Raw genomic sequence first — 27,267 nt, forward strand, 5'->3', positions numbered from 1 at the left:
CATTATTCAGTGATCTGTTCCCTTATGTTTCTCCATATATCACTGATGAATGAGATTATCTGCTCTTTGTTCTGTTCTTTCTAACCTATTTTGCTTAACTACAGTTCCATTCAATGACAAAGGTTTTGTATGGTAAAGGAAATCGAGGCCAAAATAAAATAAACACCCTATTGAATAAGGAGAAGATATTCACATGCCATATATCAAATAAAGGGCAATACCCAATATACGTAAAGTACTTACAAAGCTCAAAAGCAAAGAAACCAGTAACCCCATCTACAAAAGAAGACGAGATGAACAGACTCTTTGAAAGAAGACATATCGATGGCTCGGAGGCATATGAAAACACATTCTTCAAAACATATCAGGGAAATGCAAATCAGAACAACAGTGAAATAACATCTCACACCAGTGAGAATGACATTTATCAAAAAGACTGAAAATAATCACTATTGGTGGGGGTGGGGTGAAAAAAGAAAACCCTATTCTCTGTTGGTGGGAATGTGAACCTTTATGGAAAATTGTACAAAGATTTCTCAAAAAGAGTAAGAATAGAGAGCTTCCATATGACCCAGTAATTCCACTTCTTGACATTTACCCCCCAAATACAAAAACATTAATTTGAAAGGATAATTGCATGTCCATGATCATTGCATTGCTGCAATAGCACAGATACAGAAACAAACTACATGTACAGTGACAGATGAATAGATAAACTGCGGCGATATACACAATGGAGTACTGTGTGCTATAAGAATAGAGATGAAGAGGGCTGGAGAGATAGTATGGTAGGTAAGGTCCTTTCCTTGCACACAGAAAACCCAGATTCTGTTCCTGCACCCCATATGGTCCCACGTCCACCAAAAGTGATCCCTAAGCACAGACCCAAAAGTAGGCTCTTAGCATTGGCAGGTATAACACCAAAACAAGCCAAAAAAATAGATGAAATCTCGAAGTTTGCCGCAGCTTGGATGGAACTAGAGGACATCTGATACTTTCTGAGGAAGAACTTGGATTTAAGAAACTTTAGCTAGCCTTGGGCAGTATCTAACAAAATTCCATCTTTTTTTCTTGAAGGATACTGGCTTGGATGCTCAGTGATGATAGTGAATGTGTTTAGAGTTTCCTTGAAGAGGACTGTTTGAAATGGAAAGTTTTCTAATAGGGAGTTAAAAATTAAGCAAAGGGTAAGAGAATTAAAGAGGACACCAGAACCTAGTAGGAATGTAACAGAGTAAAGCTCTAATTATGGGGGGGGAGAAGAGGGAAGGTGAGGTGGTGAGGTAAGTCTTAATGACTTGATGAGGTGCCATGCAAGCACTTTAAGAACTTAAAAGTTAAGTCTTTCCCTTTCTATGAATATATTGTATCATATTCTTTCAGTAAATATCTCTTGTACAAGAACATACACAGAAGTAAAACCGATACGTGGTGCGGGGGAGGTGAGTGGTGATGGTTCTGGAGATAGCTCAAAGGGCTGGAGTGAATGTGTTGAGTTCTGGGGCCCCGGGTTGGATCCCCAGCACCACATGGTAACTTGTGATAAGAGCCAAGACTAGCCCTCCCCCCGCAAAAATAGATAAATACCACTGAAACTATTACATTAGGTACAGGGATTGCTACTTTGGACTATATCTTTTCTCCATTGTTTGTATATCTGGAGATTAATAAATAGCCAACGCATGTGTTTAGTAAGCTATGCCAGAATTATCTTTTATTTCAGAATTTGAATATCTTGAATTCAGAATTCGGGTTTTTTGTAGAACTACCCAGGAGATGCAATTGTTTTCTTCTTAAAGTACAGTAAGCTTCAAATAGACATTCTTAAATAGGCATACACAGTCCTGTAAGCGATCTGTCATAAATCCAGTGACGATGTGTGCTTAGAAACTGTAGGCAGTGAAGATGTAATTGCAGCACCCTAATGTCCTTTTACTACCTTGAAATCTTTTCATTTGACCTTCTGCTATTATTTCGTTCCATTCCATATCAGTAATTGCATTTATTGAAGCTGGTGTTTCTTATTATAGGAAATGCTGATCTCAGTAAGTTTCCACTATAAGGGAGGGAAATATTCTTTAATAATTGAAAGACATTATTTCTATTCTCACAGTTCGCTGCTGGTCACATTGCCTTTTATGTCCAGGATATTTTATAAGTGGTATCTAACTTACGGCTTCTAGAAAATCATCTCTTGAAGGAATCTCACAAGGTGTGCTTCATAATAGCTAATTGCAAGTAGGTTAAACAGACTGCTTATCTCAAGTGGCTTTCGGTATTAAAGAGGAATTTAATATATTCAGCTTTACTGTTGAAACACCAAATGATTTCTGACACCTCTGATGAAATGATTAAAGTTGGAAATTTTCTCTTTTGACAGCATCAACAAAGAGAGCATCGTAGATGTGGAAGGTGTTGTAAGAAAAGTGAATCAAAAAATTGGAAGCTGTACACAGCAAGATGTAGAGATACATGTTCAAAAGGTAACATTTTTTCAAAATGGGGAGGTGCACAGAAATAGATCTCAGTACTTCTTACAAATAGTTATGTCACCAATTGTTCTTAATAATTAGAGTTGATATAAAATGTAGAATTCTATAAATTGCTAATTCGGTTCATTTTTTAATAAAACAAGCCACCCTATACTTCATAATTTTAAACAAATATTTATTTGCTCCCCCTTGTGAGCATTGGCAGTAAAAGTGGAAGCCCATCTGGGAAAGTTGCGTATATGAACCCCTTTTCACTCCAGTGGCATCGACTGGCCTCACTGATACTTCTCTTGGAAACACCAGTTGGCATTGCTTCTGGAAGTCCTCATGTGCGCTTGTTTTCTGACTCCTGCTGTGTCAGTATTTGCTAAATACTCTGTTGGTCAGTGTATATTACATGGCAAAATTGAGCTGAGAGATGGAGAAATAATTTTTTTCTCTCAATGGAAGGAATTCTTGTACTTCCCCACACACACACCAAATTCCCCCGGTCTACCATGGTCTGACTTGAGAAAAACACACCCGAAAAATTATTCACTGTGATGATCATGTCATGCCGTGAGCATTCTTTTTAATTGTATTAAGTTATTATTTTTCCTGTAATTTTGAAACTTCTGATGTAGAGAAGTCACAAGGATAAAACTAGATTCACCTTGCATTTCAGTATCACCTACTTTTTCGTGGCGCATGTTCCTCAGTGTGTAGAGCGCTTGCCTTTGCACGTGGTACTGATATCAGTCCTCAGTACCACAAAGAGCAAACCAGCAAAAAACCTGTTTTCACATATTTATACCGCAAAGCTTTCTTAGAATATAAGCCAGACATGATCATTATAATAGTGTGCTTAAAATTCTAAAGCACATTTAGTGTTGAAACAACTTAGTAGACCAGGATACAGCTGAGTGGCAGAGTGCAGGCTTTGCAAGTACGAGGTCCTAAGTTCTATGCTGAAAGGTAATGAGAAAAGAAAAAAGTCATCCTGCAGTTTTCAACTTGGCATTTCTCAGATAAAGGACTGGTTTGTTCTTTATATAATCAATGTCCTTAAATTTCTCTTCGACAGTCTGTCCCCAACCTCACCTCATGTGTATATGCATGTGGGTGAGGATAGGTCAGAGCAGTCAGGCAGAATGACAGATGTAGAAAGGTCAACTCGGGCAGATACACTGATTTGAGGGTTAAGATTTTATTTACCTGGAACTGACAGGTACAGAACTCTTCAAAAGAAGTCTGAGATCAGTTTTTTAAAGAAGCCAATCCTGTGCCAAGCCATTTTTACCAGGGCACCTCAGATGAAGCAGGTATTCTCTCTCTGCGTATTCCAAATGAACCCCCCGGTGACCATAAACTTCCAGAAGAAAAACCCAGGTGCGTGGGACCAGGAACTGAAGACTCCAGGCCAATGGCCTCGTCCCTCCACATTGCCCCTCCCCTCGGGGGTTCTGACCACAAACTGCCTCTGGGTGCCATTTAAGTGCATTTACGGCTTTGATCCAGAGACTCACAAATGAATCTCAGAATCGATTAGCTCGCTGAAGAGATGTCTCCAGACCCTAATTATTAAAATTTTAGAATTCCAGGAGTGCGCGGCTGCTTTTACAGTTGTGCAGCATCTCATGATATTCATAACAAGCAATAGAAAATAAATTATCTAGCATCTGCCAGTGGCAGGCAGGCCTAAGTGGTCCAGTCACTTAGTCTCGTTTCAGATCTAGAGCACTGGGAAGTTTGTTGCCTAGAAAAGACAAACAAACCTAAGCATAGTATATGTGTTTTTTAATTCTAACACAAATAGCAATATATTGAATAGAGCAAGTACCATATGTATTACTAAGTATTCTTATTCTCTAGCATAAAAATGTGAATAGTATAAGGCTGAAAGAGCTTACAGAAAAACTTTGTTTTAATAAAAATCCAGCACCGCAATCAGGTGTGCAAAACTCATTCATCACAGAAATGATAAAGGGAAAGGGGGGAAAATAGCTATATAAGAATCTCACGAAGCATAAGGAATTGTACACTAAGTAGAATCATTATTATCATCGACTTATTCGTTAAGCAGTTTCTCAGTTGTGTATTTGTGCCAAGGATTGTGAACTTCTGGGGATAGAAGTGCTCACCAACTAGGGAAGGAGATGATGAATTTCTACTGTTTACAAAATAGCTAGAAAATAGAAGAAGGGCACTTACCTTGCATGAGGTGGCTGACCCGGTTGGAGCCCTGAGCACTGCTGGGAGTGATCCCTAAGTGGAGAGTCAAGAGTCAGCCCAGAGCATTGCCAGACGTGGCCCCAAAACCAAAAAAGCAAACTAGAAAAGGCTTCTCTCCAGTTCTCCAGTTCCCCCACTTTGCGTTGGAGATCAAGGAAGGAAAAGTGCTACAATTTGGGTAGAGGGGCTAATGGCAAAAAACTGTTTTACTGAGAGGAAGACTGGCGTATCCTTGACATTTTCGTAAACTATTTCTGAATTGAACACAAAGTGTGATTTACCAACTTGAAGAATATGATTTCCTTTCCTGAATTAGTTAAATCAGGTCCATTTCCCTTTCAGTGCTTTATCAGATTTTCCAAGTGTCATTCAGAATGACTAATAGGATAATATGTTTTAAGGGTAGCCAAAGTAAACCTAACTCATTCTTTATCAGATCCAACTGCTTTATCACTAAAGCATGTAATTACTGTGAATAAATAAGGGAATGTTCTCTGACTACCAACTAGAACATGTTTGATGAAAGAGAGCAATAAAGGGTTATTTGGGAAAGGGAGAAAAAAGACATCAGAATCGAACTAACTTTCGTCCTAGTGGTAGAAATAGTCAAATGCTTGAAATAGTAATGGCCCCTTCAGATAAGCAAACTGTTTTGCTGTACATTACTCCATTTAATTCTTTTTTACAGAGTAAAATTTTGATGCTCTGAAATTAAATGATTTGTCTAACAACATCTATGAGAAAGTGAGGCCTTAAGACTATACCCTTGATATTAATCACTTATCACTTTGCAGTGTACCTTAGAGTATACAAAGCATTTGTGATATGCCAACTCATCAACCCAAGGAGTTAAGAGGAAGTATTACCCCATTTTATAGATTTAAAAATTACACTATCTTGTTTAACTTCAGAGTCATTTTAGTTAAAGATGTATACAAATGTTGTTTCATGTTTGTCAGCTGTAGTTTTGGGGGGTTGTTCTTTGGTGTTGATGTTTCAGCAAAAGATACCAGGTTTTGTTCTTCCTGCTGTTTTTGATCTCTCGTTTTAGATGTATGTGATTAGTTTGGCTGAACCCCGCCTGCCACTACAGCTGGATGATGCTGTTAGACCCGAAGTGGAAGGAGAAGAGGTGAAAGTGACGCTCTTAAAATACTACTCTTCCTTTATGTATTTAGTTTGCAGAACATTAAATACTTTGTATGACCTGTGAATTGATTTGAACTTTATTTTTATTTAAATTTACTCTTAGATCAATAAGTCTCAAAGACCTTTTTGGTCTCAGGATCCCTTTACACTGTTAAGAATAACTTATCCCAGCTTTTGTTTTTCTCAAAGGGCTTATTGAGATTTGCAGTATTAGAAGGTAGAATAGAAAGTGTGACATTGTGCACATATCTAATAAGCCTTTATGATGTCTGGGTAGATAGATAAAACTAGATTTTATGTCTGCCTCGGCATTCTGTTATCTTAATATACATCATATAAGCTGTGAAAAGTTCTTCAGTACACTTAGGAGAAAATGAGAATGAAAATGTATTTTTAATAGGAAAACACAAAAAAATAAAGTTTAACAGTAATCTCTATGCATCCTGCAAATATGGGGAGACCAAATAAGACTGAGTGAGTTGTGCATGTGGCTTCAAACATCATATTAAATAGCCTCTGCTAAGACAGACAGTTTTGAGGAAGATTACATGGGAGGGGGTGGGGAGGTACAGTTTAATGATTGAGGTGAGGTGTGGGGGACACGGGGACAACAGTGGAAAAAGTGAGTTATTTGTTAGGGAAAGACCCAGAAAAACTCTAAAGCTCCAGAAAAGATACTGTATGAAGTACAGGTTTAACCTTTTGACTTTCTGAAATTAAGTATCTTGGGGATCTCTTGGTGCCTAAAACCTATTTTGAGAGCCACAGCTCTGTCAGCTTCTGTCTGTTCTTTTTATCTTTATCAGGTAAAACTTGGGACTCAGTGAAGGTGCTGATTGTCCCCCAAATGAAGAAAAGCTTATTAGGATGGAACAGGGATTGAAAGTATCGATACTTGTTAACTCTCATTTTCCTTTTTTCCAATCTCTCTGACAACCTTTCTGATCCTGCTTCCTTTTTTGTTAGTCCCTGATATGGGGGTATAATATTAATGTACCTATTTGCATTGAAAAGTATACATAGCTTCTAAAAGTGCTTTTTGTGACAGCCTATTGTACTTCAGTAATAGAACCTGAGGAGAAAAGGGTTGTGGGAAGGGGTACGAGATAGGGGTGGTGGGGTTAAAAAGAAGCTATCAAAAATAAATTTCAGATGAGTGATTTCTACTCCACCCAGTAAACACAAAAGTTTTTGTGTGTTTTCTTGCATAATTGATAAGATCTATTTTCTTTTTCCAGGAAGGAAGAGCTACTGTTAACCAGGATACAAGATTAGATAACAGAGTCATTGATCTTAGGGTATGTCTCGTGTATTAAGTGATATTCTTGTGCCAAAATCAAGGTGGGCAGAGACTTTAAACCTATCGCAGGCTTATAGAACTAATTGACACCAGCCTATGTGTAAGTACGTTCATAAATAAGAAACAGTTTCTCTGTTTGGCCCTTCCCCTACGAGGAACTGCAGATGGCAACAGTAAAGTAATACTTCACAAGACAATGACCTAGTTTAGTTTAAAAATGAAGAAAGAACATGAAGCCAGTAATAGACTTGCTTGCTTTCAGGTGACTTCTATTTTAGACAAGTTAATCAGCAAGTAAACATAAAACTAGCCATATCACTATGAAATTGTGGAAATATGTGACGTTTTAGAATTTTATTAACTAGGGCCTCAATCCTTTGAATGTGATCTGAGCACAAAATTATTAATAAAGAGTTTATTGATCCTGATGGTCTGTATGGTAATTAATCTGCTTCCCTTTCCTTTCTAATTTGGTTGCAACTTAGAGTTCATTTCTTTCATGTTGCTGGAGCGATAGCACAGCGGTAGGGCGTTTGCCTTGCACGCAGCCAACATGGCCAACCCGAGTTCGATTCCTCCGCCCCTCTCGGAGAGCCCGGCAAGCTACCGAGAGTATCTCGCCCGCATGGCAAGCTCCCCGTGATGTGTTCAATATGCCAGACACAGTAACAACAAAGTCTCCAATGGAGACGTTACTGGGCCCGCTCGAGCAAATCGACGATCAACGGGAGGGCCTTTACTTTACTTCTTTCATGTTGATGGTAAAAGCGGTGTTTTTTTTTTTTTTCCCTCCTTAATATCTTCTCCATGATATTTTTGTGTTCTTTATTTTTCCCCCCCTCTTAGTAGCATTGTTAGCCCCTTAGTAGCCCCTTTGTTTTTGTTTTGGGGTCAAACAGTGATGATTAGGACTTACTCCGGCTTTGCATTCGGGAATCACTCCTGTTGGCACTCAGCAGACCATATGGGGTGCCAGGGATCAAACCCAGGTCTGCCACGTGCAGAGCAGGGGCCCTGCCTGTTGTGCTATCACTCCAACCCCCAAAAGCCAACGTTTTTAACCCCTGTGTTAACTTTACATCTTCGCAAGCATTGCAGACATTAACAACTTGAAATTCTTAAGTAACTTGAAATCCTTAAATTAGCTTTGTGTTTAAAACTTTATCTAATCTAAGCTATTATCTAATTTAACTCAATAGATTTAGCTATTAGCAAAAAGATGGTATGTTGGGAGTAAAGGGCAAATTGTCATTCTATAAATATGAAACATTTTTAGGATGACATTTTTGCTTTTTTTTTTTTTTCTGTGGGTCACACCTGGAAATTCTCAGTGCTACACCTGGCTCTGCACACAGGAACTACTCCTGGTGATGCTCGGGAGACCATATGGGTTGCTGGAGATTGAACCTGGTCAGCTGTGTGCAAGGCCGACACCCTGCCACTATTCTATTGCTCCAGCCCCAAGGATAACATTCTTGGTTTTTTGTTTTTTTTTTTTTTTTTTTTGGTTTTTTTTTTTCCTTTTGGGTCACACCCGGCAATGCTCAGGGATTACTCCTGGCTCATGCACTCAGGAATCACTCCTTGCGGTGCTCGGAGGACCATATGGGATGCTGGGAATCGAACCTGTGTCGGCCATGTTGGCTGCGTGCAAGGCAAACGCCCTGCCCGCTGTGCTATCGCTCCAGCCCCTCCAAGGATAACATTCTTAAACAGATTATTATAGAGCTAAACCATGTATCTCTTATATAATAATTTTTTTATATATAAATGTTCCAGGTAGGTGGCTTTCTTAGAAATACATCGCCATGGCTGCTGTATTGTGTGCATAGTTTTCATCTGTGTCAGGTAGCAGTGTCTGTTTGTGTTCTGCATTCGGATCTCGCTATTCACACAAACATCAGGCAGCCAAAGAGTAAACTTGGGATCATAGTACTGGTCAAGTGTTTGTCTCTTGGGACATGACTCCCACTGGCCAGCCTCCAATTTCCCATACACTAAAAGAGAGAAAGAAAGAAAATACTACATCTCGGTTCATATGTCAAATTGATTAAGTTTTATTATTGTTTTATAGACATCAACTAGTCAAGCAGTCTTTCGTCTTCAATCTGGAATCTGCCATCTTTTCCGGGAAACTTTAGTTAACAAGGGTTTTGTGGAAATCCAGACTCCAAAAATTATTTCAGGTATGCTTTAAATTATTTCTCAGTTCTAAAAAATAAATCTTCTTTCCTCCTAATTGGTAAAGACTAATTCTTTTCGATTATGTAATTATGGGGGCCTAAGCGATAGTATCATGGGTGGGGACTTGCGACCAACCAAATTTGGTCACCATCCCTGCATCCCATATGCTCCCCGAAACATTGTGCATAGTAATTCCTGAGAGCAGAATCAGGAGGAACCCCTGAGCATTACTGGGTGTGGCCCCAAAACCAAACAAGCAAATCTAATTCCATTGTTCTGTTAAGGTTTATTGGCCACGAGACTATTTAATTTGAAGGCTATGGATGTATACTTCAGTGGTGGAATTACATGCTTAGCAGGTGTTCAACCTTGGGCTTAATTCCTGGTACCACACACACACACATACAAACTAATTTGAAGAGCACTCAACTTCATAATATTTATGTGTCACTGACATCAATAATACGGCATTTTATTTCAGGAGTCTGAGAACGGTTAATGTTTAAAAGCTGTACAAGGAATTCTTTTTGTAGTTTTCTTTCTAAATTGGTGTCAAGAACTTGCCTTGAGTGGAGCTATAGCACAATGGGTAGAGCTATAGCTTGTACGCCTTATATGCAGCCAACCCCAGGTTTGATACCCAGCATCCCATATGGTCCCCCAATTACTACCTGGCGTAATTCCTGAGTGCATCGCCAGATATGACCCAAAAAGCACAAAATAGAGAGAACTTTCCTTAATTATTTGATACTTTTTAGCATTTTTGAAATAATGCAAATATATGTTATGAATGGCATTTAGTTATAAATAAGAAATTGAGAATTATAATTTTAATCATTGGAAAAAGTATTAAAGTATTAATATATCTTTAAAATAACTTTTATGAATTCGAAGTACCATTGACAAGATTTTTAAATTAATGCCCAAAAAAGGAGTATTAGGGGGCTGGAGTGGGTAGAGCTTTTGCCTTGGAAAAAGCAAAATTTAATTTTTCTTTTAAAATTAAAAAAGGGTTCAGTCCCCAGCATTCCATATGGTCCCCCATGCACCGCCAGCAGAAATTTCTGAGTGCCCAGCCAGGAGTAACCTCTGAGTCCAACAGAAGGACTATTAGGGGGTCAGGGATGTGATTCAGATGTATGGAGCACATTCAGGTTGGATCCTGAGCACAGCATGCTCCACCCTCAATACCACTGGCCACAGTCCTGGGTCCCCATGTATGTATCCCTGTGAATTGTCTCTGGTTCCTAGAAAATACCCCTCAATATATATATATATATATATATACGTATATATATATATATATATATATATATACGTATATATATATATATAAGCATTGTACATTCTTTAAAAAGGGTGCTAAAAAATTTATTTTCCCTTGGGAATATCTCATAGATATTTATTCTCATATTTATTCGAGGTTCTTGTTAATAACCTAAAATCTGATTATTAAATAATGTTTTCATTTCAGCTGCCAGTGAAGGAGGCGCCAATGTATTTACTGTGTCATATTTTAAAAATAACGCTTACCTGGCTCAGTCCCCACAACTGTACAAGCAAATGTGTATTTGTGCTGATTTTGAGAAAGTTTTCTGCATTGGACCAGGTAAGGTTTTTTAAAGTATTTTCTCAAAAGTATCAGGATGTAACTGATAAAGCTCATAAGGCGTTATGTTCAATCTCAATACCTAGGATTCACCCTCCAACCTCCCAAGAAAGACATTGTCTAAAAGATAGACACATAATCATGTGGCAGATTCTTTTATGAAGTTAATAACTAAAACCAGCCTGGCTTTATACTAAGAACCTTCTCAAATGTGTGAGGCCCTGGATTCAGTTCCTTTTATCTTGAAAGAAATGCTCCTCCTCCACCCTCTCCCCCCACACACACACAAACCGCCCCAAAAAATTTTAAAAAACTAGCAAGTTAGACTGAGGATATAACTTGTTGGTAGAGTGCATTTTTCATACATAGGAGGTCCTGAGTTTGATGCCCAAATTTTGGGTAGCTTAATATAAAAATTATGTGCTCACAGGGCTGGAGTGATAGTACATCAGGTAGAGCCCTTGCCTTGCATGCAGCCAGCCAACTTATCATCGATCCCCAGCATCCTATATGGTCTCTGAAGTACCTCACTGGGAGTGATTGCCAGGCGATAGAACCCGGAGTAAGCCCTGACCATTGCCAGTTGTAGACCAAAAGTGAAGAAGTTGAATTACGTACCTGATAGTAGAGAAGCTGGCAAGAGCATTAAGTATCTGAATTTATTAACAAAATATGTATTGATTACTTGCTGCGTATATATCCTTGCACTAGGTACCATGTACATAAGAAGATTCAGCTAATATTTTTAGTATGATTTTTTAAAATTTTGTTTTTATAAAGTAAAGGTAAAGGCCCTCCCGTTGATCATCGATTTGCTCGAGCGGGCCCAGTAACGTCTCCATTGGAGACTTTGTTGTTACTGTGTCTGGCATATCGAATACTCTCGGTAGCTTGCCGGGCTCTCCGAGAGGGGCAGAGGAATCGAACTCGGGTCGGCCATGTTGGCCGCTTGTAAGGTGAACGCCATACCCGCTGTGCTATCGCTCCAGCCCTTTATAAAGTAGTTCACAATATTTAATTACATTTAATCTTCGAACACCAATCCCACCACCACTATACCTCTTCACCACCATATTTCGGATGTTTCCATCCCAAAACTCAACCCAAGCCCCCAAAGCAAAACAATTTATTTTGTATTGTTATGAATAATCCTCTAAAAATGATCCTAACAAGGTTACTTTAGAGGAAAGTGTATGAAGAATCTTATATTCAACCAGGAGCCATTAAACCCTTCTATTACTAACATGTTAAAGTTCAGCCTTGTGTGTGTGTGTGTGTGTGTGTATATATATATATCTATAAAAATCTATTTTTCCCCTAAGATTGGGTGCCTTCTACCTTAAACCCTATAAAATGTAGTGTGCTACTCTTGGAATATTAGTGGTGTATAAGATGTCCAAGAATAGATGCACTCATGGGTGAGGCTCGACCCAAGCATGTGGAGAGCAGTCATTAGCATGACAGAGGTTGAGTTCTGGAAATTTTTGACTGTCTAGGCTGGCTTCTTTGGGGCGGTTTGGGGGTTGGGGGGCCTCACTCATCCCCCTCCAGGTTGTCCCGAATGAAACAGCCAGGCATGGGACTATGGCATATTGTTCTGTGCTCTCTTCCAAGAAGTCTCTGGATTATGGCCATTGATGAGATTATATGGCATCAGACCAAGAGGTGGCTTGTGGGGGGTGACTGCCACATTGCTGGAAATGGAGGCAGGGGTTACTCATTCCCGGTTCCGTTGAACCTGAAAGATTCAACCAACATTTGTCAATTTGAAAATTGCACAGAAATCATCTGATGATCTTTTTAAAATGCAAATTCTGGGTCCAAAGCAACAGTACAGCACGTCAGGCGTTTGCCTTGCTCACAGCCAGCCCGGGTTTGATCCCCGGCATCCTATATAGTCCCTGGAGCCCTGCCAGGAGTAATTCCTGAGGGCAAAGCCAGGAGTAACCCCTGAGTATTTGGGTGTGACCCAAAAAAGTCAAAGAAAATTAAAAATAAAAAAATTTTTAAAAAATGACAAATTCTGAGCAGTAGGTGTGAGTGATTGTAGTCTCATAGACTTCCACCTACTGGCCAATGTAACTTTAGACTTCGCTTTGTGCGACAAGGAAATAAACATGGTCACTTTTCCTCTGATAGAATAAGACATGCATGCATATAGCAGTCACAGTCGGTTATCAGAACACGATTTAGATTTTCAAAACAAATAATCATATTGCTGTATGATTATTTGTAGATTGGTGTTAACTATAGTGTATAGAGAGTATGCAGAAAGAGAAAGAAGATGGAATTTGCTAGTTACCATAAAGAAAATTCTAACTGAAATGAACTTTGTAAGTAGGAGATGTGGATAAGTAGAGATGCATGCTGATGAAAAGATGAGTAGAAAACATGGACTTTGGGAGAGCTGTAATATTAAGAAGCATTGGGGAAATAAATGGGAAATATAAGGTAGGATTAAATTATGAAAGCATTAAAGTTTTTGAACTTTTTTGTCATTTTATGTATTATAGTAGTCATTAGGGAACCTTTGCAAGTTTCTGAGCCAAGGATGTGTTATAAAAATGTTAATCTTGCATTGATTTGAAAAATGGAGCAGAGCTAGTCAGAGAGACTGGAGTTGGGGGGAGTGCAGTGAAGATAATAAGAGCAGTATTGAAATAATAGTGAGAATATATGTATAATGTTACTTCATTTGTACAGATTTCATTTAGCTTGAATCGAGTTTTAATAAAATTGAGAACTCACTATATTGAATCTATTTTTAATTACTGAAAAGGCACTTCAGAATCTTGAATTCCCTCAGGGTACTTGAGTGCCTCGTTTATTAATTTACATTTGTTACAGGTTTTACTACGTGACTATGAAAGTTTATAATCATCTTGCCATTCAAGAGAATATTGAAACAGGTGACTTACTACGATAGAATAATAATGAAATTAATACCATTTGAGTGTAGTACTGTATAGGATCCAGCATTTAAAATCCAATTTATCCAAAAAATTTAACCCCATTAAATATTATCAAATTTTGTTTATTAACTTCACAGTATTTAGAGCTGAAGACTCTAATACCCATAGACATTTGACTGAATTTGTTGGTTTGGACATTGAAATGGCTTTTAATTACCATTACCATGAAGTTATAGAAGAAATTACTGATACCTTAGTACAGATATTCAAAGGACTTCAAGAAAGGTAAATATATATACATATATATGCATATGTTTATATTATACTCCTGGGTGATCTTAATTTCAAGTTAGTTGGGGTTCTTTAAAAATGAAGCAGTTCTTGAATTGCAAGCTGTGAACTAAGTTTTGTGGTGGATTTTTTTGTTTCTGTGTTTTGGGTCACACCTGACAGTGCTCAGAGCTTCCTACTCCTAGCTCTGCACTCAGGATCACACAAGTGGTGCTCAGGAGACCATACTGGGCACCATTTGGTCAGGTTCCAGCTCTGCTTACCTATCTATAGGCCTTGTGCACGTTCTTTAACTCTCTGCCTCAGTTTCTTCATCTGTTTGATTTTTTTATTTGCTTGTCTGTTTTAATTTTGGATCACACCTGGCGATGATCAGAGATTACTCCTGGCTCTGCACTCAGGGATCTCTCTTGGCCATGTGAGGGGTCAAACCTAGGGCAGCCATGTGCGAGGCAAGCACCCTACGCACTCGACTATCTCTCCAACCCCTCCTCATTTATTTAATAAGGATATTATTGTAACTTAACTTTAGAGATAAAAAGACCCTTAAGCCTATTAGTTTCTAACCTTTCTTGCAGCTATGTGAATTAAGCCTGTGTTAGTTCTTGTATCAACATATAGTTACACAGATATTTCACAAAGATTGCAGACTAGTACTTCTGAAGAAACTTTTAACTTACTTGGACCCAGTGAATTAACAGCCTTTACCAAAAATTATTAGACGTTTCCTAATGTTCAGCAATTTTTATAATTTTTTAAATTTTGCCTAGCAAATAGTTTCTTCCAAAGGGTCATTCAAAATTAATATACGTGTGCTAATGTGTAACGTGGAGAAAATAGGAAAATAAAAATGTAAAGTAAGTAGAATCAAAGGTGTTTTTTTCCTCCCTTCCTCCATACTTAACTATATTTTAGGTAATGAGTATAAGCTGTTTTAAGTTATTATTTGAAGACCACGGATTTAACTATTAATCATTGATGTATTTTAGACATATACTTAAAAAGAGTTAGAAAAATATTATTTATTCCTTTGCAAATTTAACAAGTTATTTCAAGAATACAGACATAAATTGTGTATCATACAGAATAGTGGGGACTGGAGAGATACTTTAGCAGATAAAGCGCTTGCCTTGCACACAGTAACCCCGGTTTAATCCTGGCATCCGCTGAGTTCCCCAGAGCACCTCCAGGAATGATTCCTGAGTGCAGAGCCAGGAGTAACCTCTGAGTATTGGCCCTGTGTGGCCCAAAAACAACAAAACCCTTACCTAAAGTACCAATATTTTGGAGCCATTCTCTGCATTGTGTTACACTGTTTGATGACTTAGATGTAGAGAACTCTTTGGAAAGCACATTCAAGGGCAGAGAGAGCACAGTAGATAAGGCTCTTCTTGCATTGTTTCTAAGGTATACCCAAGCACCACCAGAGTAATCTCCTAAGCACAGAGCCAGGAGTAATCTCCTAAGCACAGAGCCATGTGGCCCGGCACCCCTCTCTCCCACCAAAAAAAAAAAACATTCATTTTAGGTATTAATTACTTACCTAATACTAATATATAAAAAAATTAGTGTTTTTATACTAGCAGATCAAACAGTAATCACAAACTGTTGAGATTAATCAAATTTTTATTTATAAACGATAGGCTTGGAGACCAGGGATGTGGGTTGGTGATAGAGTACTTGCCTAGGTATGAGACCCAGGGTTCTTGTCCAACAGCATGTTACCCCAGCACAGCAGAGTACAACCCAAAAGCAAAAAAAAAACAAAAATTTGAGACTCAGACATCATTATCACTAGATTTTCAGGCTGACACTTGAACATAAAACCCTTCTTTCTATATCCTGTCGGTCCTATAGTAATTCTGAATTCCCAAATTATTCACCTGGTTTGTGAAGTGTCCCTCTCATGTTTATTATTAGTATTTATCTAGTAGAAGAATATGCTAACATCTTTAAATACTGGATTACATTTTTGTATTAACTATTGATAGACATTGAATACGGGTTTATAGCCAAAGCAAACAAAATCCATTTGATATCTTATTGGTGGGTCAGAAGAGATAGTACTGCAGGAAGAGCACTTGCATTGCACATGGCCAGCCCAGATTGGAATCTGGCACCCCGTTTGGTCCCCCAAGTTCCACCAGGAGTGCTCCCTGAGAACGGCTAGTTATGGCCCCAAACCGAACAAATTTGTTGTTGGGGTCTTCTAACCCTTCTGATACGATTAAAACTAAACATTATTCCTTTCGTTAAAGTCTTTTAAGACCAATGAGAAAGTGACAGTGTTTTATACTGTTTTCATATTACATAAATATATTTTAAATAATATAGTTCATTTGTGTTTGTGTGTGTCTGTGTCTTTGTGTACGTGGACACATTTGGGCCACACCCAGCAGTTCTGTGGGCTTACTCCCAGCTCTGCTGTCGGGAATCACTCCTGGCAGTACTCACAGGACCACATGGGATGCCAGGCATCAAATACGGGTCACCTGTGTGCAAGACAAGAGTCTCACCTGCTGTACTATTGCTCCGGCCCCTGCTTTTGCAACTTTTACATGATTATCCTTCACTGCAACAGTTACGGGCTTTGTGCCTACTGTTTAGAGGGTAGGCACTGTCCTATAGTGATTATTCCATTGGGAAATAAATTGTCAGTCTCCTAAAAAAACTTGAAATGGAAGAATTAAAAGACAAGTATTTATTAATTTCGTTTTTCTTACAATAGTGTTCTTAAAAGGTTAGATTTTTTAAAATGCCTCACAAGATGTAGCTCATCATACCTAATTGTTAATTGTTGGAAGTTATAAAGTCTTTAATTCTTTAAAGCCGCAGCAGTGACAGACATCATGAGACCGAGAAATGGTATTAAATATTTTAAGGATTTAAGTCTCATTCTTAAACTTGATTTCTTGATAGCACTAATTTCTTAATAGCTCTTTCCTGGTACACATAGGAATTGAAGAATGATTTCATGTTATTGTCATAGTGACCTCTTGTGGAGAACTCATTTATTTCACAAGTTTTTATTACCTAACTCATTGTACAAATAGGTTTCAAACTGAAATCCAAACAGTGAATAAACAGTTCCCGTGTGAGCCATTCAAATTTTTGGAGCCAACTTTAAGACTGGAGTATTGTGAAGCATTGGCTATGCTTAGAGAAGCTGGGATTGAAATGGGAGATGAAGAAGATCTCAGGTTTGTCTGTGATTTTTTTTAAAAACATTAGTAATTGGCCTTAGAGTATAAAAGAATGAATATATCAGTTAATTATGTTGACAAAATTTAAGTTTCATTTTGTTAAAAGTCTGATTTTTTGTATGACCTGAAATAGAATGTATATTTAATGTAAACCACAGTGTGTTTTTTTTATATATATATGTCATTACCATTTTTTGTACTCCCCTTTCTTCTAATTTGTACTGATAAAATATATAGGACTTTGCTGGTGATTTTTGTCTTTTAGTAATTTTACAGAAAGCATACAGGAGTATAATCACTGCCCCCATAGAATTAGGGCATAAAATTGTTAGGCTTTCTTCAACTTATAAAATTCATGTTATTTTTGTGATATGTAGTCACTGTCACTGTCATCCCATTCATCATTTTCTCGAGCTGGCCCAGTAATGTCTCCATTGGAGACTTTTTTGTTACTGTGTCTGGCATATCGAATACGTCACGGGGAGCTTGCCAGGCTCTGCCGTGCGGGCGAGATACTCTCGGTAGCTTGCCGGGCTCTCCGAGACGGGCGGAGGAATCGAACTCGGGTCGGCCATGTTGGCGGCGTGCAAGGCAAACGCCCTACCGCTGTACTATCGCTCCAGCCCATGATATGTAGTATGATATCTAAATTGAAATTATACAACTTACAGTTAAAGTAAATCGTACAGTTTAATAAAGACTAGAAATTACTCTAATTAAGGAATTTCAAGTTAAATATTTAAGAAAATAACTGATTATTGTTGGTTTTTAGGGCTGTTCGAAAAAATATTTTACTGAAAGCTTTTTTTTTAACTATCTCAGAAAAGAAAAACAATACAGTCTTTGTTCTTAAAAGCAGCAGCCACTTGGCTATAGGGATTTTGTTCATGTATATAAACACAAATATTTTTCTTTTTTCCCCTTTGGTTTGGGGGTGATTGTGGAAGATGCTGGAGTACATTGTGGAAGATGCCTGAGACCTCTCCCAACCAGCGTATATGCACTAGCCCCTCGAGCTGTCTCCCCTGCTTCATGATTACATTTTAGACACCAAGAAATACTCAGTCTTGTATTATAAATCTTTGATTTAAAAAAAAGCAAAAAGAAGAAATAATTTTGAGGTGGAACAATTTAATGACAAAAATAACCAGTGTTTAAACTTCTATGTGTATGTGTGTGGGTCTATTTTATAGTCTTAAAAATATATAATTGTGCATGTGTGTTATAATTGAGTGGCCCCCTATATATCTTAAGTGACTATATCGAATACATTCATAGTGATTTTTAGAAATACTTCCCTTTCTTAAAAGGGCAGAGTAGACAACTATATTTTATCAAATTTTTTAACCTTTGATAACTTTTAATAGGAGAAGTATCTTATTAATTTAGAACTCCTGTTGTTAGATCCTCAAACATATGATTTAACATCTCTTTTTCAGCACACCGAATGAGAAGCTGTTGGGTCGTTTGGTAAAGGAAAAGGTAGGAAGAACTCTCTTAAGTGCCAGTTTTCTTTACATCTGAAACATTCTACAAAACATTGCAGAAGGACATTCAAAATTTTCCTAGAATGATCTGGTTCTATAGAAACAAATTGTTTCTAATAGAAACAAAGAGTATTTTTTTGTTGGGAAAATAATAAAAATGGTTTTAATAGTAAATTATTTAATGTATTGTTTATTAACCATATGGGGCCTTCAATCCCTGATACCCCATATGGTCTCCTGAGCACAGCCAGGTATGGCCAGGTGGAGGCTGGGGCCCGGGGGCGAGGGTGTGAGGGGCCAGAAAATCTAGTCAGGATTTGCTCAAATTGTTTGATCAGCTCTCAGTATTTAGTTCAGCTTGTTTGATCAACTCTATGTATAGTAAGTTTTGTGGAAGGTTATTTCTCAAAGTTGTTACCTGTTATCTGTATCTGATAGATTTATTTAGAAAGGAACTCTAGGTGTTATGGAGTACCTTGGAAATGGACTTTCCCTTATACTCCTGCTCTCTCATGGGACTCAAGGGTAACTGAAGGAGAACTGCTTTACTGTCTCATTTTCTAATTATCTAAAGAAAATAAAACCTGGGGTGGTCTTTACGGAAATACAGAATTCTGTAATGAAATGAAAATAGTTCTTGAGCTCCTCCTGCTGGCTGTATTCCAAACTGATAAGCTGGAGAACTAGTAGTTCAAAACTGCACAGTAGGAATTTAACTTAAAAATCGCCATTTCGGCAGAGCCGGTTTCATTTGTCAGTTATGTGGACATTCATTCTGCTCTATAATTTTAGCAAAAATGTTTAATATCCAAACAGGCACGATGTAATTGATTTCTTTCCCATTAGAGGTCATATAGCAAGTATTCTAACAACATTATTTAATGTTTAATTTTACTTATTTCAGTTGTAGATTTCATTTGAAGAAATCTACCAAATTTTGATGTCTAAATGAAAAACTGAATGAAAACCTTTGACTTGGGAAATAAGGTTTTGTGACACTATTTTTTAAATATTATTTTTTCCCAAAATACAAAATAATGGTTTCCATAAAGCCCAACAAAATTTGGGATAATTTAACCAGAATAGTTACTAAAAATATCTGAAAGAGGTTAGGGCTCCATGGTCACGGCCACATGCCGTATATGCACAGGGACCAAAGTCAGGCTCGACAACACCAGCACCAGGACCAGGGTGACCCTGCTCAACCCCAGCACTACTAGGTTTGAGCAGCACTGAATCAGTAAGCTAAGCATTGGACCTCTGGCTTGGTTGGTGTTACCAGGAGTTGAACCCAAGCCCCATGAATACTGCTTTAGGGTGGGCCCCGCACCAAGAATAAATCTTAAATATAAAATAAATATTAAATATAAAGTCTTAAAGATAATCGCCAAAATCTTAACCTACTTTGTGTGTGTACATAGAGTGTTACAGAAATTTTGAAGAATACAGATAATATATAGAAAAAGACAGTTATCAAAATGTTAGACTTCTTTTATTAAAATTTTTGAAACATTTTAATTGTATTTATTCTTTTTATAGTATGATACAGATTTCTTTGTCCTTGATAAATATCCATTGGCTGTAAGACCTTTCTATACTATGCCTGACCCAAGAAATCCTGTAAGTAAATTGATTTTAAATAATTTGTATTGATGAAGAAGGAAGGGCTGGAGCAATAGCACAGTGGGTCGGGTGTTTGTCTTGCATGCGGCCAACCCGGGTTTGATTCCTCTGTCCCTCTCGGAGAGCCTGGCAAGCTACCAAGAGTATCCCGCCCGCACGGCAGAGCCTGGCAAGCTACCTGTGGCATATTTGACATGCCCAAAACAGTAACAACAGGTCTCACAATGGGGATGTTACTGGTGCCCGCTCAAGCAAATAGATGAGCAATGGGAAGACCGTGCAGAAGAAGGAAAGTGTATTGTTACTATGTCAAATTGTGCAGTGAAAGTAATGGTTTTCATTAGTAATTTATTCTTTATTTTTCCATTTGTATATTATTAGTTTCTGTAAATTTAGATAAAATATTATATTGTGGGAACTTAGAGAGATAGTACAGTGGGTAGAGCACTTTCCTTGCACATGACTAACCGGGATTTGATCACCCAACACCACAAATGTTGTGCTCTGCCAAGACTGATCCCTGAATGGAGAGCCAGGAGTAGTAAGCCCTGAACATTGCCAAGTCTGACCCAAAAACAAAAGGGGCTGGAGTGATAGTACAGTGGATAGGATGCTTTGTCTTGCCATGACTGACCCAGGTTCGATCCCCAGCACCATGTATACTGCCCGGTGTGCCCTAAAAACCAAACAAATAAATGTAATATTGTGAAATTTGAATATTCTAGGAAACTAATCCCAAAACCTTGCCTTAAAATTTATTTTCATGGCTCATTTGACGATTTCTGAAGAAGAAACAAAGTATAAATAAGTAATTCTCTGGATTTACAGGCTTAAGTAAATCATCTATCTTGAACTTGGATTTCAGTTTGTCTAGGAGTTAAGATAGTGTTTCCTTTTTGCTGTTTTTCCATTACAGTGGTTCCCAAACCTCAGTAGAATCAAGTGCGGGCTTTTTAAAACTTAAATTGCTAAATCCCATTAATTACCTATCTTCTGGACTGGAGCGCTAGCAGGGCTGGAGTGATAGCACAGCGGTGGGGTGTTTGCCTTGCTTGCGGCCAGCCCGGCCGTGCTGGGTTCGATTCCTCTGCCCCTCTCAGCCCAGCATGATGTCGATAGTATCTCGCCTGCACGGTAAAGCCTGGCAAGCTACCCGTGACATATTTAATATGCCAAACACAGTAACAAGTCTCACAATAGAGACATTACTGGGCCTGCTTGAGCAAATTGATGAACAGCGGGAGGACAGTGCTATGGTGCTACGGTGCTTCTGGGCTGAGATTTGAAAATTTACTTTTCTGACAAATGGTAATTAATAAACAAACTGGTCCAGAAGTCACATTTTGAGAACCATTAGTTTATTGAATGTTGAATGATAAGGAAAACAGGTTAAAACATGATAGAGGATAATTTAACCCATGGTGAGTTGAGGTTCAAGTTACCTCTCTTGAAATAGAAAAGCCCTTTTACGGATTTATAAAACAGGCTAATGTATTTGTAATTTGAAGTTCATTGTAATTTGAAGACATTACAAAAGTATAAAATGATTTGTTCAGAAGTAAGAGCACTACTTAAAAAATAGATAAGGGCTGGAAAGAGTACAAGGAGTAGGGTGCTTGCCTTGCAAATGGCTGACCTGGGTTCAGTCCCTGAGCTCTGCCAGGAGTGATTTGTGAGTACAGACCCAATGGCAAAATAAAAAGGTAAGATAATTCTGATATGTTATTGGAAGGTGTGGCAGAAGGGGACCTGGAATCTGAAAGGCAAGGAAGACATTATTATTCAACCCTCACTAGTTTAATCCTCTTTCAGTGGAACAAATTACGTTTATTAGAGCAGATGCATCGTTAGCTGCAGGAAGAAACTGACTTGCTCTTCATGCCAGAGACACCCTTCCAACCCCCACCCCAACTCCCAAATAGATGTAATGGAAATAGGATGATCCTCACTTAAAAAGTGGTAAGCTTTTGTTTTCCCTGCAGAAACAATCCAACTCTTACGATATGTTCATGAGAGGAGAAGAAATACTCTCAGGAGCTCAAAGAATACATGATCCTCAGCTGCTAACAGAGAGAGCGTTACATCATGGAATTGGTAAACAGCTTAAATATACTTAAGCGGGTTATGTGCATTCTGAATTCAACATATATTAAACTTTTTAAAGAATGTGCATCTATTTTCATCTCTTGAGTAATAAATTAATAACTTTATATGATAAAATTTGCTCTCTTTTTTGTAGATTTGGAGAAGATTAAGGCATACATTGATTCCTTCCGTTTTGGGGCCCCTCCTCATGCTGGTGGAGGCATTGGTAAATATTTCCTCAATGTTGTGAAAATGTTTCCAATACAGATTTCATTTGGCGAAGTATTCAGTGAAATTCTAGCTATTTTTTCTTAACCACTAGAATCCATAAAGTACATTTTATGTATTATTTCGTGTGTGTGTGTGTGTGTGTGTGTGTGTGTTTGCTTGTGCACACGCCACACCTCACTATACTCAGGGGCATACTTCAGCTCTGGATTCAGGGATCATTCCTGGTGGGGCTTGCAGGACCATCTAGTTTTTGGTAGGTGCATCTCTCCAGCCCCATGTATTATTATTATTTCTTATACAAATTATTTCATAAATGCTAAATATAATACACACTGGATTTGAAAGATTTTTTTTTTGCAGAGGGTGGGGGGCTTCAAGGGGTACTCTCAGTTTTGTGCTAGGCATCACTCCTGGCACTGTCAAGGGCCAAAGCCATGCCTTCTACGTGCACAGCATGTGCTCAGCCGACTGGGCTATCCTGACCCTACAGTGATTTCTCAAAGTGAGTTGCAATGGATTTAAAAAATGGAATTCCATGGAACAAAGTTAACCATGATTTATGTCGTTTTAACTATCCCATTCAAACTCTAGCCATTCTTTTTAAGAAGCAAAATGTCTTACAAATTGAATGAATATTCTTCTTCTCTGCATCCTTGAGTTTATTGGTTAGCCTAAATTAAAGTTTTCTCTCCAGTTAACTCACATTGCTACCAAATGCTTTTTGTTGAAATGTAACATTTCACTGTTTTTTTATTATTATTATTCTAAAGATGTTTGAGATAATAACCGAACTTTCAGGTGTCCATATGTCTTTAAACTTGTATAGGGGAAGGGACCAGAGTGATAGTACAGCAGGTAGGGCATTTGCCCCACACATGGCCGATGTGTTCGATTTCCGGCATCCCATATGGTCCCCCAAGCACCGCCAGGAGTAATTCCAGAGTGCAAAGCCAGGAGTAACCCCTGAGCATCGCTGGGTGGGACCCAAAAAGCCTAAGAAATAAAAAATAAAAAAATAAACTTGTATAGGGGTTTTTCCTGGCTCTGTGCTCTGGAATCACTCCTGACAGACTTAGGGGGTCATACGGTGCCTGGACATGGGTCTGCCACATGCACAGCAAGCACCTTGCCCACTGTACTATCTCTCTGGCCCCTAAATGTATGACTTTGTTGAAGTTTTTATTTGTTGCTTTCGTTGGATCTACTCTTGCTAATTGGGTTTATGTACGTACCAATTAGCAATTGGGTTTATATACTAAGCTTTTTTGTTCTTTTACCCCTACACAGAATCCATTGCAAAAGCAGTTCACTGCAGTCTTGTTTACCAGCTTTCTGTTGATAACACATGTAGGATTAGTTTTGGTTTTTTGTTTTTTCAACCACGTTTTTTATATTACAGACAATGCTATATTAAATTTGTAGTTAAGTTTTAATGAGAAGCATAGGACTATTTTTTTCTTATAGTTTTTGGGCATTTAATGTAATTAAATGGTACAATTAATGGTACAGACTTGTGACTGACAATTGTGAAAAAGAATACCAGAATACCAGAGTAGTTCTGAAAACTACATCATTTTTTGGGTGGTTAATATTTAAGTGGAAAAAGGGATATGGTAAGGTTTTGGGGGTTAATTTATGTTATTATATTACCAGGTTCTGTGGATGGCTTTTTGTTTGTTTGGAGGGCACATGTGATCATCCTCATGGCCTACTCTTGGCTTATGCTCAGGGATCACCCGTGGCTCTGCTCAGAGAACCAGAGACAGAGGCAGGATCAAAACAATGCAGAGCAAGCACCTTACCCACTGTACTGCACTATCTCTCCAGCCCATCCATGGAAAAGTTTTGCTAAGTTAAACATACTCCTTTAAGATTCAAAATTTTATAGAGTCAGGAGTATTGCTCAGTACTGTAGCTCATGCTTTGCATGCCAGAGGCCCGTGTTCAATCCGTGTCACCTGATGTTTTCAGCAGACAACCCCCAAAAACTTAGCCAGTAGTAGTAGCCCACAAGCACCTCCTGGTGTGGTCCAAACACCAAAATAAGAGATAATTTAAAATCTGCTATTAAAACGAAAATTTTTTGAGAGGCCAGAGAACTAGTACAGCAGGTAAGTTGCTTCTTGCACACAGCTGACACAGGTGTGATCCCCAGTATGGTCCTCCAAGCATCTTCAGGAATGATCCCCAAGTCCAGAGTCAGGAGTAAGCCCTGAGCCACCGTGAGGTATGGCCCAAAATCAAACAAAACTTAATCATTGTTTTGGTTTTCCTAGGATTGGAACGAGTAACCATGCTGTTTTTGGGACTACATAATGTTCGTCAAACCTCAATGTTTCCCCGTGATCCAAAACGACTCACGCCTTGAAGCCTTGGTTTTTATTCTTTCTACTAACCTGTGATATCAGACTATACGTATACTTCAGCAACTTAAAATATGCAAAGGCATAAATGTCTTCTCTAAAGTGCCACAATTACTTTTGGATTTGTTCGGTATAGGTTATGTAAAGAAGATTTTTATAAATTTAGACATGCCTCAGTAAGAAGTTGTTGGACATTTTAATGAAAAATTCATATAGCTACATTAAAAATCCATATTGATTTACTATAATAAATGTTAATAATTTTAAACAGTAAAATGCGCAAGATTTTTTTTCTATATTAAAGTGACTAAAATATTATTGTCTTACAATTTTGATATTTGAGCTTATTTTTTAAAATTCTGACATTACTACAAGAATAGTTTTAAGGAAGTATCTGAGATGTTAGTGTATAACTGGCATATCATGCAAGTTAGGCAAAAATTATCAATTCTGAAAACATATCCAGACATCATGTAAAGCAGGTGAAAGTACTGGCTAGAAAATATTTAATATAACATTGTATTAAACTGTTGAATTTTAAACCTGAATTTCAAATAAAAATGTGAACCTAATTATGGTCATCTTGCATAACTTGATGGTGTCTTTTGTTTTTTTATCTAAACTGGGTATAATTAGGGTACAGTAAGCTTCATTTGAACATTCTTATAAAAAACAAAACTTGGGCTGGAGCGATAATACAGCGGGTAAGGTGTTTGCCTTGCACACAGCTGACCTGGGTTCGATCCCTGACATTCCATATGGTCCCCCAAGCACCACCAGGAGTAATTCCTGAGCATTGCTGGGTGTGACCCAAAAGGGGGGAAAAAACTAAACTATTGGATTAAAAACATTTTCCCTGGAGCCAAAGCAATAGTACAGTGGGTAGGGCATTTGCCTTGCATGCAGCTGACCTGGGTTCAATCCCTGGCATCCCATATGGTCCCAAGCACCACCAGGAGTAACTCCTGAGTGCAGAGTGAGGAGTAACCCCTGAGTATCATTGGGTGCGCCCTATATGTATTTCAACATCATTTCTTAAATTTACAATATTATCAATGGTAGTTTCATGCATACATCATTTCAACACATCTCCACCAAGGTACTCGTTCTACTACCTTAATTTAGGTTTTGTGGACCACATATGAATAAGATCATTCAGCATTTAGCCTTCTCCCTCCTGCCCTACTTCACTTAATTGATACCTGTAGTTCCATCCAAGTCATAGCAAAAGACAAGATCTCCTCGATAGTATGGTAATATTTCATGTATACCACAGTTTCTGTAGCCGTTCATCTGTCACTGAGCATTGGGGTTGTTTGCAGATCTTCATTATTTTAAGTAGATGTGTGTGTATCTTCCCAAATCAGTCTTTTCTGTGCTTGGAAAAAAAAGCCTAAGCAGTGGAATGGCTGGCTATAATTATTTGAGAAATCTCTATATTGTTCTTCATTGAGCCTGAATGAGGTAGTCCCACCAACAGTCAATGTGGGTGCTTCTTTCATACCATTCCCACTGATCTCTAGTCTTTTTAATATTTAATGCACATACCAGTTTTTCCATTCACCTGCTCTAGTCTTTTTTTTTTTAATGTAGGAGTATTTCTATTCAGTATTGCTAATTGATTAGGCTGATTGAATTGGGCATGAACTCCACCTTTTTTTTTCTTTTTTATAAATTTATTGAATCACCATGAGAGCAGTTACAAAGCTTTCGGGTTTAAATCTCGGTCATACAAAGATGAAACACCAGTTCCTTCACCAGTGCCCATTTTCCACCACCAAAACCCCCAGTATACCCCCCCATCCCACATCCTCCCCCTACCTGTGGGGCAGATGATTTCCACATTACTCTCTACTTTGATTACATTCAATATTTCAACACCAGACCCACCATTATTATTTGGGATTTTATCCCAACACTTAGATCTGCCGAAAAGACAACCATAGACAATTTGTTTTCTATTGCTAATTATGAATAACAATGTCACACTGCCGCAGTCGTGGCTGTGCAGTTTTGGAATTCCGAAATTTTTACAAATCTGGAGGGATTTCTGCCAAACCTGCTGGGTTCCGAGATTTGTTCCTGAGTCTGGGATCATGGCCATTAAACAGCTTGATCAGGAGCCAG

At 38.2% G+C, this 27,267-nt stretch overlaps 1 protein-coding gene and 1 non-coding gene across 2 annotated transcripts in view; both read left to right on the forward strand.

Annotated features, from left to right (window-relative positions):
- Positions 1 to 25,731, forward strand: part of DARS1 (aspartyl-tRNA synthetase 1) — a 52,233-nt gene extending 26,502 nt beyond the window's left edge. Inside the window, exons 5-16 of the mRNA XM_056117525.1 lie at positions 2,381 to 2,483; positions 5,755 to 5,835; positions 7,091 to 7,150; positions 9,227 to 9,338; positions 10,811 to 10,945; positions 13,995 to 14,142; positions 17,202 to 17,348; positions 18,791 to 18,833; positions 20,378 to 20,458; positions 22,444 to 22,555; positions 22,701 to 22,772; positions 25,054 to 25,731. Of these exons, the coding sequence (XP_055973500.1) occupies positions 2,381 to 2,483; positions 5,755 to 5,835; positions 7,091 to 7,150; positions 9,227 to 9,338; positions 10,811 to 10,945; positions 13,995 to 14,142; positions 17,202 to 17,348; positions 18,791 to 18,833; positions 20,378 to 20,458; positions 22,444 to 22,555; positions 22,701 to 22,772; positions 25,054 to 25,145 (1,186 nt within the window). The 3' untranslated portion in view covers positions 25,146 to 25,731. The remainder of the gene's footprint in view (positions 1 to 2,380; positions 2,484 to 5,754; positions 5,836 to 7,090; positions 7,151 to 9,226; positions 9,339 to 10,810; positions 10,946 to 13,994; positions 14,143 to 17,201; positions 17,349 to 18,790; positions 18,834 to 20,377; positions 20,459 to 22,443; positions 22,556 to 22,700; positions 22,773 to 25,053) is intronic.
- LOC130027010 (small nucleolar RNA SNORA23) lies at positions 8,967 to 9,152 on the forward strand. Its single transcript, XR_008792958.1, has one exon. It is a non-coding gene; the product is annotated as a small nucleolar RNA SNORA23 (small nucleolar RNA).
- Positions 25,732 to 27,267: the final 1,536 nt, after the last annotated feature.

The sequence above is a fragment of the Sorex fumeus genome, unplaced genomic scaffold (genome assembly GCF_029834395.1).
Source record: "Sorex fumeus unplaced genomic scaffold, SorFum_2.1 ptg000035l, whole genome shotgun sequence".
NCBI lineage: Eukaryota > Metazoa > Chordata > Mammalia > Eulipotyphla > Soricidae > Sorex > Sorex fumeus.